General features: G+C 48.3%; 1 protein-coding gene across 3 annotated transcripts in view; it reads right to left on the reverse strand.

Moving 5' to 3' along the window:
* DHX35 (DEAH-box helicase 35) overlaps nt 1-18783 on the reverse strand; it is a 66056-nt gene that overhangs the window by 19503 nt on the left and 27770 nt on the right. For all 3 annotated transcript variants that reach the window (XM_045444609.1, XM_045444608.1, XM_045444607.1), the window contains 6 exons: nt 12823-12935; nt 11539-11635; nt 10517-10675; nt 8416-8626; nt 3791-3915; nt 1000-1054 (listed from right to left, as the gene is read on the reverse strand). In XM_045444609.1, the coding sequence (XP_045300565.1) occupies nt 1000-1054; nt 3791-3915; nt 8416-8626; nt 10517-10675; nt 11539-11635; nt 12823-12935 (760 nt within the window). The remainder of the gene's footprint in view (nt 1-999; nt 1055-3790; nt 3916-8415; nt 8627-10516; nt 10676-11538; nt 11636-12822; nt 12936-18783) is intronic.

The raw sequence follows: 18783 nt of genomic DNA on the forward strand, positions 1-18783 counted from the left end.
AAGGAGGAGGGGACAGGGAGTGGGAGTGAGCACGAGCGGGTACAGGGTTTCTTTCTTAGGTGATAAAACTGTTCCAAATGTTCTAAACGTGGGGTGATGGCTGCACAACCCTGTGAATATACTAAAACCACAGAACTGGACATTTTAAATGGGTAAATTCCAGAGTATGTGAATTATACTTCAATAAAGATGTTAAAAACAAAACAATCTCAAAGGACAAAACCTCTACTGAAACTCACTACCATACCAGACATTATGCTCACTTGGGGCAACATTCATAGAAAAGATAGGTACTTCCTGAACAGATGAATTCAGGCTACAGTTTTCTCTATCTTAAGATAAACACTACATTTTTATTTATTTATTTTTCATTAATTTTTTTAAAGCAGGCTTCCCATCCAGCGCAGAGCCCAACATGGGGCTTGAACTCACGACCCTGAGATCGAGACCTGAGCCGAGACGAAGAGCTTAACCAACTGAGCCATTCGGGCTCCAACACTACATTTTTAAACGAAGAGAATAGAGGTTTCTCGATAACATGGTGTCTCCTTGCCCCCAAAGAGTACCACAGGCTGGTCATCAACCCAATTCTCCACAGGGAACTCCAAGAATGGAATGATGGGGAAGAGGGAGACAATAGTGAGCCTGAGATTTCAGGATGCAGTGGAGGGACTGAGAAAAAGGTCTGGAGAGGTAACACCTGAAATACTGGTAGGCAATCTTCTAGATGTCTTTCAGGAGTGTGGCTCCAATGATGGTTATTAATAGCTTCTGATGTACTGACATGCTTTAGGTATTCATTGTCATAAGTGGACTTCATCTATTAATTATGATCCCACCTTTTTTATTTCAATAAAGCTTAAGGGTTATTAAAAGGATTGTATATGTGGGGAGAAGCAATCCGACTCCTAAAGACACTAAGAGCCCTAGCGTGAATACAACCTACCTAATACCATCTATTAGTAAACAGATTAGAGAACACAGATGAGACAGGCATACCTCCCAGAGCATAGAGTAACTCCAATGCTTGAACCATCGACTGTGCTGGAGGGGGCTGTAAAAACATAAAAATCCTCCTAAGTTAATCTTTTCGGGTACCAGACACAAAATGTGACTATTTCCTGCTCAAAGCCGCTCTGCTCTTCCCTCTTACGTGCCCCATACTTCCCGGCCTCCGGGCCTCTATTCATGTCAGCGCCCCCTGAGGTGTCCTTTCTCTCCTCAGCATCCTTAGTGCTAATCGGTCTTCAACCTCAGCTTGATTAAACTGAGCGCCCCTTGAAGCGCTCCCCACGCTCCCCTCCATCAGGAGTGATGGCTCCCTCTCTTGAACAACCTCCCTGTTTTTCTCCACTCCCATCGGACATTTCTGATTTTTTTACTTCATAGTCTCCACCTTCCATTCCAGCAGCCCCGGTGGCCAACCCTGGACCACCCAGAGCCCGGCTCCAGGCCTTGCCTACAGAGGGCAAGTGACAGAGGCGGGATCTGAATTGCTGAAAACAACAGAGAATGCGAGGCAATCTGAAGTTAAGCAAAGCTGCTATTGTGACCTTCAGTCTGATTCTCTGAATCCAAATCACATCCCTAGTATTTTCACCTAACCACACACACCTAGTATTTCTCTCTGGCCTCATCTGATTTGGGACCGTATGTGAACACTATGTTTTAAGATAGCTGGAAGGACTGCTTATGTATAATTTTAGGTTTTTTTTCTCACTGTATGATTTTCTGTCTTCATTGTGTTTTTTCACCCATAGAAACTTCACCGTGATTATTTGGATGGCTGCATAATATTCCAACCAGGTCATACTCTGTAAAGTAAGCAATTGTCTTAGTCCTGCGCAACTGACTTGTTTCCAGTTCTTTGCTACATAATTAACACTGCTAAATATACAAAGTTACACGTACCCTGTGATTTCAATTGTTAAAAAAAAAAAAAAAAAAAAAAAAAAAACAACACAGTTTCAGGAGAATATAACCAGACGGAAATCAACAAAGATGAATTTATACGTATTTTCCTCATTCTTCAACTGTCCACAAGCTTATGCTTTTCATTATTCTACTTAAAAATTTGATACACAATGATACTATAAACATGATCATACACTGAAGTGTTTTTTCTTCTTCTGAATTATTTTTTCAGGAGAAATTTCCCTGAGAAGAAATACCAGGCATTTCTACGGCTCCTTAGATAATGTCGGAGAGCCCTCAGGGACTCAAACGGGAGAATATAACTGCCGCCCCAAACCGTGCCAGCTTTGGATTTTACCATTTTGCTTCATGGGATCATTTAAGTAACGTAAAGCGGTGCCTTATAGCTCTTTCAGTCCGCACATATCTGTCTCCCACAGAAGCATGGGTAAGCTTCCACTGTCCACGCACTCTGCTGCCTCCTTTCCTTCGGCTCCTTCCCCAGCAGGTAGTTCACAAGTTCCAAAGGACGCCTGAAAACTCTTTGCACTTTCTCAAGTGCTGATAGGTCATTTCTGCCATAATACATATTCCTTTCATCCTAGATGTGAGGTTCTTCTTGAGCTTCTAATTTGCATGTACTGTTATCTTTTCTTTATAATTTCTTGCACACACCAGTAATCAAAGCGTGCGTTTTTTCCATATTTATGGTGAACACACAATTGTTTTCTTTAGGACACAGGCTGACGTTTTCTATTCCTTCATTCACCCAGTTCATCATGACATGTATACGCCATCAGGGACTTTATCATCCAGGAACCCAGGCTTGTCACACAACAATGCAGTCGGGGCAGAACAGAGTTAAAATTCAAGTCTTCAAATCATAAAAATTCAGGAAGAAAACATGACTGGATGTTTATTAACTGACCTAGATACGGGGAAGTGTGTCATAAGCAAGGGAACGACAAAACAAATCACAGAGACAAAGACAGAAAGACTTGACTGTGGAAATATTTATAATGTCTGCACATTTAAGAAACAAATTTAAAAAAGAGTAAAATACAGATAACTGGAAAAACCATTTCCAAGAAATACTACAGACAAAGGTTAATGTCTTCATTAAAGGACTCCTAAAAATCACCACAGACACTAATTCTAACAGAGAAACGGCTTAACGATTCGGAAGAAATATAAAGTGGACGATACATTTTTTTAACTGTCTTTTAAGAAATCAAATATTAAGGTACAGCTATTTTTCCTTCCTCCCTCCCTGCCACCAAGGCAATCAGCAAAGCTCTACCAGAAAACAAAACGGCATGATGAAGGCACCACGAGTGGGCATCGTGCAATACTGGACTTCAGGCATAAAAGCAATCTGGCCACATGTCAAGGAGGTACAAAATGGCTATGGCCGTTGGACCCAATAATTTCACTCCTGGAAACCTGTCTCCGGAAATAATCCGGAATGAGATCGGCCACAAGGACGTCCCTGCAGCTCTCCCCCAGCTGTCAAGCTCCCTCACGTAGGCCCACACACGCTGGCTGTCCTGGCTCTCCCGCCCCTCCCACGTGCTGAGATCCTTCTCGCCTTTCAGGTCTCACTTCACACACGACTAACCAGGGCGGGGGCCTTCCTTGGTCTCACAGAGCACCGGGCCCACGCACTGCAATCAGTTACTTGTCTCCCCCCCGGCAGACAAGTACAGGACGTTGCGTCTGCCGTCTGCCTCCACTCCCCCATACCCTGCGAGGGCCTGGTGCAAAGTGGCACACGACGCATGAGCTAAGTGGAAATAAAAAAGAAAAGTGACGTGCTCCGCTCTATCTGATGTCCTGACATTCACCAGTGGGCATGCAGACAGAGAGCAGGACTTACCGACATGAAGTGGAACCTGAGGACGTTGTCGATCCCTAGTGCTTTCAGCTGGAGGATGACAGGTGCCAAGTTGCTACGCTGCATCTCAGGGACAGTGCATTGAGGCAGCTTGTCAAAGGCTTCCTCTGAGGATAGGAAATCAGAACTGTTTGGGGTCAAATGCCACAGTCAAATGCAATCGTTGTGCCCAAGGCACAGGTTTTCGTCTCTGACAAGAGGCTTTAAGATTCTAGGATCGGATGCCTAGGATGTCACAAAACAAAGTTGTTCCGTATTTAGAAAAGACCACTCTATATAAAAATACCTTAGCTGTTTATATCTTTATAAACAATATACCTTTTATTGAAAGAGAGAGAAAGGGGGAGGGGGAGAGGGAGAAAGAGAGAGAGAGAGAGAGAGAGAGAGAGAATGTGTGAACACGAGTTGGGGAGGGGCAGAGGGACAGAGAGGGACAGAGGATCCGAAGCAGGCTCTGTGCTGACAGCAGAGTCCGATGCGGGGCTCAAACTCACAAACCGTGAGATCATGACCTGAGCCAAAGTCGGACGCTTAACCGACTGAGCCACCCAGGAGACCCCCTCCCTCTTTTTTATTTTTGAGAGAGAGAGAGTATCTTTATAAAAGTCTGTCCTTTTACTTTAAGAGCCTTTTTTAATGTGCTTTTTGCCAGTAAAACATTAATCAAAGCAACAAGTACTTGCTGAATCCCTACTGGTGCCCAGGCACCATTACCCTCTGCCTGGGCTGCATCAAGTCTAGAAAGCAAGAACTGTACATATCAGCCAAGAACAATCTCAACGCAAATCACCAAAACGGTAACCACAATAGAGCGAATGACCAAATCTTACAAAGGGCAAAAATCGTCCAAATCTATCTTTTAAAACCAACGGGCCAGGCATGCGTCACACTCAGAATCTGATGCTGCCCCAAACAGATCAAGGAATGCTGACATGCCCCATCAGGGACAAAAGGTGACCGACAGGAAAAAGCACCACAAGGTGATGCCAAGATGGGAGGCCACAGGAGAGGGGTAGGGAGGAAGAGGCTTTGGGAGGCCTTTTAATAAAAGCCTGACAAACAAGGTGGAGGAAAAAGAGGGAGGAAGGGATTAAATCACTTCTGTATATATTCGGTAAGCTTCTGGATTGTACACAGCATGCTCCACCCACAAATCCCTCTAATCAGTCAACATTTTAACTACGCACACCCTCTTTAACACAAGGCTCACCCAACCTCCATGCAGATCATAAGGTTTTGGTTAACTAAGGCAAGAAAACAACCAAAGGTATCAGGAAGAAACAGCACTATCCCTGAAGAACTTCAAAAATGTTTTCAGAAACAACCAATATTCTGGGGTCTGATGGATGCAGATTGCCAAATGCACAGGTCTAGCTGGAAGGTTCTGAAAGCAGGCGACAACAGAAGTTCCAAATGGGATCCTCCCTCTGGGTTTCAAGAGTATTTGGGGACAGCTTTTGGTAGGATAACCACATTTTCCAAGCACACTGCTGGCCAAGGGAGAGCAAAGTTATCAGATACGAGACAACCCTGCTGAGATACCGCACTCAGGAAGCAGTGCTTCCCAAGAGTTCAAGGACACTCAATGAAATTCCACTGAGGACTCGACTACACAAGGCCCTGGGCCAGGAGCTGCGGGAGCAGCTGTGAGACGCTTCAGTGATATGAAAGGGCTGGCACCGAGACCGGAAACAGTAAACTCCAAGGCTGGGTCCCAGTGAATGGTCCTCCTGAAGGAAAATGGAGGCTCAGGGAAGGAGGAAGCAGTGTCATCGGAGGAAGCATCTGAGGTCACTTCATGAGGAAGCTGCCATTTGAGAAAGGATCGGAAGGATAAAGGGGATCTGCCGGGCAGAGGAAACAACCCAAGGAAAGGTATCAAAAGTATGAGAAATGGGTGTGGACAAACAGAAGGTACGTGCGGGAAGAGCACGGTTCAGCTCGGATGCAGGGCAGAGCAGGGTACGTGGGTCGTGGCAGAACATAAGTGAGGGCAAGTTCTGGAGGGCTCTGGGAAACAGTGAAGGGTCTGAGCAGAGAGCACTCTGCTCAGGGCTACATTCTGTGAAAGCGCATCTGGAAGCCGGTTAGCCAAAAAAGCCTAGAGGCTGGATGCTAACGCACCCCATTTCTGTCGGGTGAACCCTACCCAACCCCACTCCACTGAAACTGTTCCTGCTGAGGAAGTCAGTGACCTTTCAACCAAATCTACCTGCCTATCTTCAGTCCGCATTCTACGATTTCACTTCTTTGGAGCATGAGATAATGCGGGCCATTTCTTCTTTAAAAATAACAAGAGATGGGGCACCTGGGTGGCGCAGTCGGTTAAGCGTCCGACTTCAGCCAGGTCACGATCTCGCGGTCCGTGAGTTCGAGCCCCGCGTCGGGCTCTGGGCTGATGGCTCAGAGCCTGGAGCCTGTTTCCGATTCTGTGTCTCCCTCTCTCTCTGCACCTCCCCCGTTCATGCTCTGTCTCTCTCTGTCCCAAAAATAAATAAACGTTGAAAAAATAAATAAATAAATAACAAGAGTTCCTCAAAAAGTTCAACATAGAATTATCATATGACCCCACAATTCCACTCCCAGGTTTATGTCTGAAAGAATTAAAAACAGGTACTCAAAACACACATTTTCATAGCAGCAACTATTCACAAAAGCCAAAAGGCAGAAATAATCAACTGATGAATGGATAAACAAGCTGTGGTATATCCATCCAATGGAATACTATTCAGCCATCAAAAAAGAAGGAAGTGCTGGGGCGCCTGGGTGGCTCAGTCAGTTAAGGGTCCAACTTCAGCTCAGGTCATGATCTCACGGTTTGTAAGTTCAAGCCCCACACTGAGCTGTCAGCTCAGAGCCTGGAGCCTGCTTCGGATTCTTTGTCTCCCTCTCTCTCTGCCCCTCTCCCACTTATGCGCATGCACTCTCTCTCCCTCTCTCTCTCAAAAATAAATAAAAATTAAAAAAAAAAGAATGAAGTATGAATACAAGAGATGAACCCAGAAAACATTTAGCATTCATTATGCTAAATTGAAAGAAGCCAGACACAAAAGGTCAATATTGTATGATCCCATTTATATAAAATATCCCGCACAGAAAAATCCACTGAGACAGAACAGACTGGTGGTTGCCAGCGGGCAGGGAGGAATGAGAAGAAAGTGCTTGATGGGTATGGAGTGATGGACATATTCAGACATCAGACAGAGTCAGTGGGGCACACTATAAATGTAATAAATCCCACTGAACCGTTCGATTTAAAATGCTTAATTTTATGTAATGTGAATTCCACCTCAATACATTTATTTTCAAGTATCTTGCAACTTTCTCTTCTCCTAACTTTCCAGATCCTTTCAGGCTCAGTGCTCTCCTCTCCAACCTTTCCTTCGTGCCTTCAGTGGTGAAAGACCCCTCCACTCTGGCCTCAGGCTCCGCCTCCCCACGTCCCATGAACACTCCTTACTCGCTTCCTCCACACCAAGTACCTGCACCTTCCATTCCCTCTGCCTGGTGCTTATCCCTTCACCTGGATAACCACTGGGCAGCCAGTGAGATCAGGTGCAAATACTCAGTCGTGAAGCCCTCCCCAGCAGGATAACTCCCTGCTCTCTGCTTCCAAGGCTCATCCCGTTACGGCAGCCCTATCACACCGCGACGTGCCAATCTGTGTCAGGGGCTGCCTCTACCCCCTGGCTGTCTGCCACGTGCCCGCAGCCCACGCCTCGCCTAGGCCTGGATCTCCAAACCCTGGCATGATGGCTGGCATACAGCAGGTCCCCCGTAAACATTCGCTACAAGAAAGCATAACATCAAGGACTAAACAAGGGGCGTGGTTACCAGAAGGAAAGAAGAGACAAATGACAAAAGCCCTGATCTGGGAAATGAGTGCAGATGGATACTGGACACAGGAGAGAATCAAAAATGGTGTGAAAATTAGGTCTGGACAACTGGGAGAAACCTTGGTGCCATCGCCCACAAAAAGGCAGCACAGAGAGAGAAAGCAGCTGTAGAGATATCACCGCCGAAGGCAAGGCTGTCTTCAAGCTGGAGAAAAAGTTCCGTGAGGACTGCGACAGTCTTTATCCTAATTTTATTTTGCTCCCTCAGAGTCTAGCCTGGTGACTGGAGTGGAACAACTACGCGTTTCCATCAGTGGCCTCAGGACAGAGCTTGCCACGTTTGCTCTGCAAAGACACTCTGAACCAGAGGTAAAGATGGAACCCAGTGTGAGGCCTCACAGGAATCAGGGATGCCGGAACAAGAAAGCAGCACATTAAGCTGAGGGAAAAGGTAAGAAAGACAGGACCCGAGACATGAGGCCCAGGCTGCAAGGTCACACGGCCACAGGCAGGCCTACACCCAGACGTGAGGGTGAAATGGGGACGGCAAGTAACTGCTGACTCATGGGCTCGCTCTGGCCGAGGGGAGCAGTAGCAAAAATGTGCTAAGTTTAGAGTCAAGAAAGCAGCAGGGGCCGAGGGCAGAGGGCCTTGTGACGGGGGTCTGGATTTTACGCGAAGTTCTGCCCATTAGGGAAAACGCGTGATCTTCTCCAGTGCTCAGGCTTCACTATGAGAAAGTCAAAAACCCTTAAGGAAAGCCACACTAACCTGTATAAAGGCGGTAACATTTTCCCGAACGGCTGCGGCCGCCACGTCCTGCACGCTGGTTGGCTGATGCCTGGGACACTGGGACCACCACCAAGCACTCAATGGCTGTCCTGGGATTGTAGGCTCGGAGTTTCACGAAGCCACAGTCGATCACATACACAATCCCGCTGATTGTAATGGAGGTTTCAGCCACATTGGTGGCTACGATCACCTGGGTCCCCACAGGAAGAAGAGTCAAAAAGAGCTGCTTAGATCTTTTCACTGTTAAGAAACTACTCAAAATCCTACAAGATTTACTGAAGATATTTCCAACAGTGTAGAATCTGTACGAGGCAGTTTAATAGACTGGAAAGGACATGAGTTTTAGGGTCAGTGTGCCCTGGGCTTGAAATCTGCCTAAGGTGTGACTTTGGACAAGTTACTTAACCTCCTGCACAGTCCCTCACCTATGTAATATCCGCCCCTCCTGGGCTGTGGAGGGGATCAAGTGTGAACTATATACATAAAGTACTTACAGCCTGGTGCTCGGCCCATAATAAATACTCAACGAATGTTAGTTTTTGCCTTTTGCACAACTGAAGGAAATGACCACCTTGTACATCCTTATTTATTTGCTCACATTTGAACCATTTCTGAGAATCTGTCTGTGCTTTGCAGGTACTGCTCAAGGTGCTAGGGATGTACAAGGAATAGGAAAGTCAGGGCCCCTGTTCTCCCAGAGTCTGCATCCTCGTGTGAGAGTCTGGGTGAAGAAGCAGTGAGCATGAACAAGCAGACAACCGCAGAGAGTGACAAATACTATGAAGAAAATGCAACAGAGTAATAACACAACATTACTGGGTGCAGTGCTCATTATGTGTTAAATAATAATAATGTGGTACGCTACTGTGGATGGCCAAGGAAAGTCTCTCTAGAAGATTTTGGGCTGAGGCCTGAGTAATGAGAAACAGTCAACCTGCTAGAGATGCAGGCAGAAGAAACAGTTCGAAGCAGAAACAGCCAGGGAGGCTAGAATCCAGGAGAAGTACAAGAGGAGGCTGGAGGACAGCCAGGACCAGATCGCGTACAGTCTCTGGGCCACCAGGAGGGCTGGCATTTTATTCTAAGTGCACCAGGCACTGCCCCTGGAAGATGTGAAGCAGCAAGGAGCATGCAAAACAGCACTCAGAACCTTTCAAAGGCACTTCTCCATCTATCATTTTGTAAAAATACACATTTAGTAGTTTATACTAGAGACCCACCTACCCAAACTTGTTGTTATTTATGCTTCGCAGCTGAGAAAACTGGGCCTTGAGGTTGAGAAACCCATCCAGGCTCCGAGTAGCTCAGGCACAGAGTCCAGGTCTCCTGACCGGTTGGCCACAGTCCACGGACTCGCAGGCTTGAGGTGCTCCACCCCAACGACCAGGAGGCTGGGCAACTTCTCCCAAGTGGTCAGAATCGGGAGTGGATCCTCAGACCAGCCCTCACCCACCGTGTTCTCTACCATCCGCTTGCTGATAAACAGCTACAACAAGCCAGCTTCAGGCCAGGTCTGGGCCTTCCTCGTCCTCTGGGAAGGAAAGCTGAGCCAGGCCCAGGGGACAACGAGCGGGACACAGGCTGGCCGCCTGCTCATTCCTTCCAACTCGTGTTTCTCACCACACCCTTCCCCACCCCAATTTCCAGGCTAAATATTTTTAAAACCACACTTTGAATTAACTGATCTGAACTTGGCTCCATAGGCTAACTGCTGATGCCTAAAACAAACGGTTTAGAAACCATTTGTAGTAACTCATCTACACAATTCACTAAGACACTCACGTCAGGCAAGCCAGTATCGTGCCATAGGGAACAATATTAAGCAGACAGAAAGGAGGCAGAGAGGAGTCACTTGTTCTGATCACTGCTGTCACAGTGATCCTTCTGTGGGGCAGCTTTAGAGATTTCTGAACACCGTATTCATTGTGATTTATTGTGTGCGTTTAGATCTACTGCACAGAAACCTGGACCTAAAAGTCTTACCAAGTTTCACTTCCATTAAAAAACAAGCAAACAAACAAAAAACCTTCCCAGCCATCACAGATGGCTGCCAAGGCCCTGGTCAGCGGGTTAGTCTCACCTTTCTGACGCTGCGTGACACCCTTTCAAACACTTTCATTTGCTCAAAGGAAGGCAGTCCTGCGTACATGGGCAGGACCCGGAGGTGTCTCTTCATCCCAGTTCGCCCTAGCGCCCGAGCCTGCTCGATTAGCATAGACACGACCGTTTCCACCTCTTCCTAAAAACATCGAACCAGGAACCAAAGAACCCGAGATCAGTTTGAAGCACGTCATTTTTGAAAGAAAATGTTAATTCAGGACCAGAATTTTAACTGTGGTAGGATTCACGATTCCCAGGGCGAGCACACTCTGCTCTGGGGCGGTTTTTAATCAAATGCTACTGAACAGTGGTGCCTATGGGGTGAAAATTTGCAACTGTCAGGTTCATTACTGACATCTATACTATCTGCAGTGAATACAAGAGCTCCCAATCAACAAAAACAATGACTATTTTACTCGGCTTTCACGTACTGTGGTAAACAAAGCACGTCCTACATGTGGACAAGCCGTGACACATAAAATCACTACAAGCTTTCCCCAGAAAGGACTACCGTACTGTGGAAAGTGTTCGACAGTGGAAAAGACTACGGCTGGAGGGTGGTTCTGAACAGTGCTCCAACCCTGAGTGAGCAGTGGGGCTTGTTCAGGTGATTTTCCAGGGATGTGCCCGCTCACCACCCCAGGAGGGGTGGTGTCGCCGGGAAAGAGGCATACAGCAGCCAACGCACATGCACAAAGGGTCCCTAACACAGCATTTCACCACGGTTAGCACAACAGCCCGCTGACTGCCTCGTTTACTTTGGAACCAACTAATAAATTTAAAATACACTGAACCCTCTGCAGATAGAACAGGCGGGAGCTAATGATTCCCTGACAATCCAGTCGGTAGATGAATGACATCAATCCAAACAATTTTATATGCAACTAATTAATCACAAGATACAATAAAATCTGAAATGAATAGTTAAGGAACACACCCCTGTGTTAATTTTGGTGTTGCCTTAACATGTCTGTTTATCAGAGAAAATTCCAGTGGAATTACCTGGCCAGTAAGAAATGCTAGTATGTCTCCATCTCCCTCTGTCTGGTGAATTTTCATCACGGTCTCTACAGTTGATTTGATATAATCTGGAACAGGACTGAAAAGACGTAGGAGATAAATTCATCACTAGGACACGCTCATCAATTATAGATTAATTAGCCTAATAATCCAGCAGCAAAGCCTCATGAAAGTTAGTTTGGGCCTGCCTGGCAGGTGAACAGTATGTGAATAAATAAAATAGTCATTCGCTTTTTTCCTTTTTTTTTTTTTTAAAGGCAGCATTCAAAAGTAATCCATAGGGGCGCCTGGGTGGCTCATCAGGTAAAGCGTCCAACTCTCATTCTTTCAGCTCAGGTCATGATCTCATGGTTCCTAAAATCCAGCCCCGTGTCAGCTCTGTGCTGACAGTGTGGTGCCTGCTTGGGATTCTCCCTCCCTCCCTCCCTCTCTCTCTCTCTATCTCTCCCCTCCCAACTCATACACATGCATGCTCTCACTCTCTCAAAATAAACATTAAAAAAAAAAGTAACCCATAATTACATGTATACCATGATTCTTAGCTTTACCTGCAAAGAAATAAAAACTCATGCAAATAAATGTGCTATCTTTAGCATGCAAAGATGGCTGGTCAGTGAAAACTGAGGGCTATGGTTCCAGTGCTAAATTCCACACTCTTTCTATTTTCCCTCCTGATCACTGGCAGCAAGTCTGAGTGGGGTACTCGAAGCTAATGGATGTGCTGTCCAGTGAGAACAACTCAGAAGTCAGACTCCCAGCTCTGGCCTTATCAACCACTGCGCCAGGCTCCTGGTGTTCGTCTGTGCAGTGACTAGGTGTAGGAATTAGGATGGACCCTTCCTATCCAAGGGGGCTCCTCCCAACCATGTCAACCAGGCCTTCTTGCAAAGATGAAGAGAGCGAAGAAGCAAATGATTCAAATCATTACTGCTGCTCTCGCAGACAGGCAGCCTGGGAAACCCCCCGTTCTGAAGACCACCAGGCCTCCTCCCTGTAATCTCGTTACCCCTTGGCTCTTTCCCACTGAGACCGTGACCACAGACGCCCAGAAATCTGCCCACCGGTGTCAAGAGTTCAAACGCATTGAGCAGCGACACCGAGCAGGGCTCCAGAACATCCTGCCAGTGACAGGAGACACGAAACATGCCCCTTTCCCCAGCCTGGCATACTGCCCTTGGGGCTGGGAGCAGATGCAATTGCTTCTCGTTCCACAACACAGGCCAGGTCTGCTGACGACCATCATTAAAAAGGCAAGGGTCATCAAACCTTTGTAGATAAAAGATGTCCACTGGAAATGTTCGCCCTTCTACTGTAAGGATCACGCACGTATCCCTCGTTGGGTCACTGGTCTCATTTTGATTAAAGAAATCCCGGAATTTCTATGAAAACAACAAAACAAAACAAAACAAACAAAACTTAATTTCTCTAAAAAAAAAAAAAATGATTCACAGTAACTCACAGAAAGAAAGAAAATAATATAAAACTGGAAGAGCAGGGGCTGGGTAGAAGAGACTGGATATATATTACATGGCCTATGGGTTATAAAATAACTACTAAAAATTGTGTTTTTATTACTGCAATTTTGAGGAATGACATTTCAATGACGGACTGACACTACTAAGGTTTGATAAAAAATAATGAAGATTTCAAAACTATTCACTAATGGATCTGGGTCAACATGTAGCTGTGATATTACTTATCTTATTTTCATCCTCTGTATTTTATTTAACAGAAAACTGGGTCAAAAGGTGTGATGCAAATTAAACACAGATTAAGTCGGGCCGATCTGGAAAGCACATATGTGATCACACAGGTTATCAATTAATAGAGGAAACTTACACTTCCATGAACACCAGGTATGGTCCTGGCACCATGGTTACGGATACCTATTTACGATAACCTTCTCAGACTTTAAGCAGGGACAGTGTCTCCTCCGTCTTTCCATGCCCTGTGGAAGCGGGCACAACACCGTGTATGGGGGTCATGCGCTACACACCTGAGCCCTCCCACAGCACCCAGCGGACAGAAGTAGCTCCTGGCAGTTTCTCCGGGAAAGGCGGCTATGTCCTCCTTGGGGGCACTTGACCACCAGACTGGCAGTCTATAGGGAGGCCTGGCCCGAGAGCTCTGGGCAAAGATGCAGCAGGGAGGCACCACTGAAGATCCCCTCTCAGAGAACACGACCCAAGATACACAGAGAAGCTGGCAGGGGAGCGAGTGCCAGACAGGAAGTGGCTGTGCCGACGGCAGAAGAACATGGAAACCCTGCTGGGTGGAGTGTGTCATCTGATTCCCGCCGGTGATATCCCAGTCCCCCCGAGGCCTGGCTGGGCATCCCTTTCTATTATCCTGGGAGGTCTGCCTACGTGATCACAAGTCCTGCCTCCTTTACTTCCCCGCCTATCTTTGCCAACCATGCCGCGGCCCGCTCCTGGTGCCCGGGAGCCGGGGGCGCACGGAGGACGGCATCAAGTACCGAGTGAATGGACGTGGAGGAATACTTCTTCTACAGTCGACCGGACTGAACTACAGAAAATGGGACGCTACACGCTGACCTCAAAGTTGTGTCTGAGAAGAGTCGGCACAGACATACAAGTGCCTCATGCCAGCAAAGGACCATGTTTTGCTATGAAGAACCACAGGGCACCATTCTTCGCTTCCCTTTTGGATAAATTCCCTTCAAGGGACTTCAGCCCTCCTGTGTCCGTTGATGTGCATGTAGCGCAGGCAGGCTGCAAGCGACGCCCAAACAACCGAGCAGGGACGGCTCCTCCACACTAGAAAGACTGAATACTCCAGGGGACGGGCGCGCAGAGAACCAGTCACAACACAAAGCGAGGCAGAGTGACTACGTGACCAGAACAAAGCTGCCAGTGACTGGGAGAGAACGAAAGGTCAACGCTGAGTGGCTTTCAGGGAAGGCTTCAGAGAGGCAGCAGCACCCCTGGCTGAGCCTGAACGGATGAGGAAGATGATCACTGGCTGCAAAGGAGATCAGACACCACCCCCCCCGCCGCCCCCAGGATGAGAGCAGAGTGCAGACTAAGACATAAAGGGGCCCCCGACAGAGGAGAGGGCCCAAGGTCTAGGGCAGGCCAGCCCTGTTCGGAACTAGTCCTCTTGTCTACAAAAGAGACAAACTGCTATCTCCCCTGCAAGGCCGCCACACAGGCCACATAAAGCGTACGTGGCTATAGTCGTGACTGTACGTGTACGTGACTATAGTCCACAGGTCTGGCCTAAAGTATGTATCATCAGTAAGCGATCGTATTACCGCTCTGAAAGGGCCAAACGTCAGGCCGCACGGGCACTTCACCTGACGCACAATGCGAGAGCGGTGAGGACAGGCGTGACGTCGTCAGACCTGCCTTCTGGATGCCTGGTTCCGGTGGCCATTGTGAAGGCGGGCAGGGGCAAGAAGAGGTTGGAGGCCAGCCGACTAATTCAGGAAGCTACCGGAAGAGCTCAGAGGAGAGAATGAGGCGTACGCTGGGCAGGGGCCGGGTGAAAGCGAAGCATATGCCAGAGGTAAGACTGACGGGGCCCGGCAGGCGGGGAGTGGAGAGGACGGAATTACTTCTTGGTCAGGGATAACACTCCCTGAAGCAATGCAAGTCTTGAGCCTGAACAACTACGATGAGAGAGTACCACAGAGAAGCCAACAGTCACGGGGCTGTGAGTTCAGGTGGCCGGTGACCAGCCAGCTGCGAACAACTCAGCGGGAGCACAGGAACGCGGTCGAGACGGCCACAAGCACAAAGTGTCGGCTGAACCAGAGGCCACGGAGGTGGGCAGCCCTAAGGAGGAACAGCAGCCAGCAAAGGAGTCTGAGGGGAAGCCGCAGGGAGGCAGGAGAGAGGGGAGATGGCGGGGATCCAGAAGTAGCAGACTGAGAAGGAAGATTTTAAGAAGGGCTTGGTGGGGGCGCCTGGGTGGCTCAGTGGGTGAAGCGGCTGACTCCTGACTTCGGCTCGGGTCAAGGTCTCACGGTTTGGGAGTTCAAGCCCCACGTCGGGCTCTGAGCTGATGGCTCTGCACAGACAATGAGGTGCGTGTTTGGGATTCTCTCTCTCCCACTCTCTCGGCCCCTCCCCTGCTCGTGCTCTCTCTCAAAATAAATCAATAAACATTAGGAAAAAAGGGGGGGGGGGCCTGTTGAAGAGAACCGAATGTTACCGAAAAGGCAAGCAGAACAAGGAGGATGGCTACACCTCATTCCGAACATGTGGTGCCGAAGAGAACGGACAGGGACTTGCTCTTTCAGGAAATGAAACTCAGCGTTACTGAGGAGACACAGGATTTTTAGCCTCAGGATAATTACCTTTCATCTTCATCTGGAAACATAAAACACATACTACATAGAGTTACAGGCTAGAGAGCAAATAAATACAGCGTGAGGCCGAATGAAGGAGCGGCGAGACCGAGGTGAGGAAGGAGCTCCAGGAAAAGGAGCGTGAGTCAGGTCTCAAAGAGGTGGGCTCGGACCAACACAGACACACGGCCCGGAACATCAAATGACAAAAAGAGGACGGTCTCTGGAACAGAGTGTAAATGACGAGGACATCTGCTGGGCTGTCTTCCCAGCTCACCACATTCCCCTCCCCGACAGCTGCCCAGACCTGATCCACAGAAGTGGGCTCCCAGCGGCCATGTCTACACCACACGCCCACAGCCCTTGGTCAATGCAGATTGGTCCCGAGGGGGTACCTGACCCCAGCTGACCCTCAGTTCCTTCTCTAGGAATCTGGAAAGACAAATCAGTCTTCTGCAAGCAGCTGGACCAGTGACAAAAAACCTCGGCATTGTCAGCAACCAGATTTCCTGCCATGTGGATGGAAGCACATAAAAGAAAAACAATAGCCTGTGATACAATGGTCAATTAATACTTCCTAATTATACCTGGTCATGTTCTAGAATTGCTCGCACAATTAAGCTTCCATTAACAAAGCAGCTAACCCAATCAAGGCCACGATCCGATGGGCCCAATCGTACTCCGCCTGCCTCTGCCCCCCCCCCCCACCCCAGGCTGCGGTCACCGGTGTCTTCGCTGTCAGGCTAGGTGTCCCCAGGCCCTGAAACCAGAGCAGATGGCATCTACCCCTCCAGACAGTGGGGCCTGGAATTAGTCCGTCGCCCACAGAGCCAGGAGCTGAGAAGCCAGGGGAGAGGGTCTGGCACGCCTGGGCCTCCAGGGCAAACGCTGCTGTAGCCACATCCTGCCACCTCGACCCTCACTCTCCCCACTCCCTCACTCCAGTACACTGATTTCCCTCACCCTCCTCCTCTCATGTAGGGACTCCCACCCCACGCCCCACGCGCACCCACTCCCACCCTCCGACGCCCTCAGTCACATGGGACTGACTCCTGCCCACGAGATCCCCACTCATACACACACAGGCTCCTCCCCCTGGCAGGGGAGAAGCTGAGCAAGGGTGGATGAAGGAGCGAAGGCCCAGCATGCCTTGCATCATAAAGCACCCCCAGGCCGTGCCAAGCTTCCTACACTCCACTCTCCCACTTAAAAAAACCTACTTCCAGAAAGTCCGCCTATATCAACTACTATAGGCAGAATGGAAAGCAGGCGTTTTTTTAAGTCTCTGGGCCACACCAAAAGACAAGGAAAGGATACTGGAAGCAATAAATTTCCACAACAATTCTAAGAAAACACTGGGACGTCATCATTTTCAAACACAATAAAAACTGTTGGCAATCATTTTTAAAAGAGAAGGGGAGACGAAGGTAAGAGGTCAAACAGAAGCAGATGCTCTGTGCAACGTGGGCACAGAGGCAATGACGGGAGGTGAGGTGGGGCAGAGCCCTCTAACCGGTGTGCCGGCAGGTGCCATAGGCTATGAGGTGAGAAGTAATTCAAGAGGGCAACAAAGAGCTTTGACCCAAAGGTTATCAAGAGCCAACTAAAGACAAGAGACGGCCTTGAGAAGGTCCGAGAGATCAGCCAGGCTACACACGCAGACACCCCTCTTAGACACACTGAGTTTTTTCTCTCTCCAAGTTTCTCTGAATCCCTGAAGCCACAGGGAGGCCAGGAGCCAGGGGCCAGGCCCTTTTCACATCTCAGCTGGATGAAAGAACTGGCCTGCTGACTGGTATCTCTCTCCACATCTACTCCTGCCTCTTCTACAGGGCACCCAGAGTGATCTTTCTAGAACTTAAATGTGATCAAGGCACTGCCCCTCCTCACACTATCCCAGGGTTCCCAACCAGGTATGGGGTGGATCCTTCCTCCTCTGCTTGGCCTATACGACCTTCCATCATCTGACCCCTCCCAACCTCTCCATTTTAATTCCCAGGGCTTCCCATTCTGTCAAAATTCCCTAAACCTAAAAGCATCTACTCTGTGCCAGACACTGTTTCAGGTGAAAGGGATAAAATACTAAGACATTCCAAGTCCCAATCTTCGCGGAACTTTTATTTCACTGACGGGAGACACGCAATAAATGAACACTTGGCTGTGCATACAATGCTGGGTACTAACAAATGCTAAACAGAAGAACTGAGCAGAGTACGATAATGGAGAGCAGCAAGGCGCGGTTTCAGTCAGGGTAGTGAGAAAAGGCCTCTCAGAGAGACTAATACACGGTCAAACCCGGGATGAAGTGAGGGAGCCACGAGAACGTGTGGGAGCACGGTCTAGAGAGAGGGTCCCGCCAGAGTAAAAGCATACTTGGGTTTTTCTGAGGAACAGCAAGATGAGGCCGGGTGTGAGGTGCATAGGAGAGACTGTGGACGGAGAGGAAGTCAAAGAGGTGACAAGAGAGGGGACTGGGGGCAGATCGTACCCCATAGGCCCTGGAGGCAAGGGAAGACTCCCACCTCCACTTGCCTCACAGCCCCCTGGACACATGGCATCATGCGCCCATGGTTCTGTGCTTGCTTAGAATGTCCTTCCCCACCCCTGCCCATCTGGCAGACTTCTGCGCATCTTTTGAACCCAAATGGGATGTCTGACTTCTGTGAAAGCTTCTGGACGTCCTCCAGCCAGCTCGACTTAAGCAGCCCTTGCTTTAGCCGTCTCAGCACCTTGACATACTGATCTGTAAACATCTATTTATGTGTCAGCTTCCCAAGAAGTTCAGGGAGGGTATCAATCACCCGTAGTCAGCACTGTGCTTAGCACAGTATATTAGTATATACTTACACTTAATTAGTATATATTTATACTTATATTTATTTACATATTTACATATAGGAAGTGATCAAAATTAT

Source organism: Leopardus geoffroyi, chromosome A3 (assembly GCF_018350155.1).
Source record: "Leopardus geoffroyi isolate Oge1 chromosome A3, O.geoffroyi_Oge1_pat1.0, whole genome shotgun sequence".
NCBI lineage: Eukaryota > Metazoa > Chordata > Mammalia > Carnivora > Felidae > Leopardus > Leopardus geoffroyi.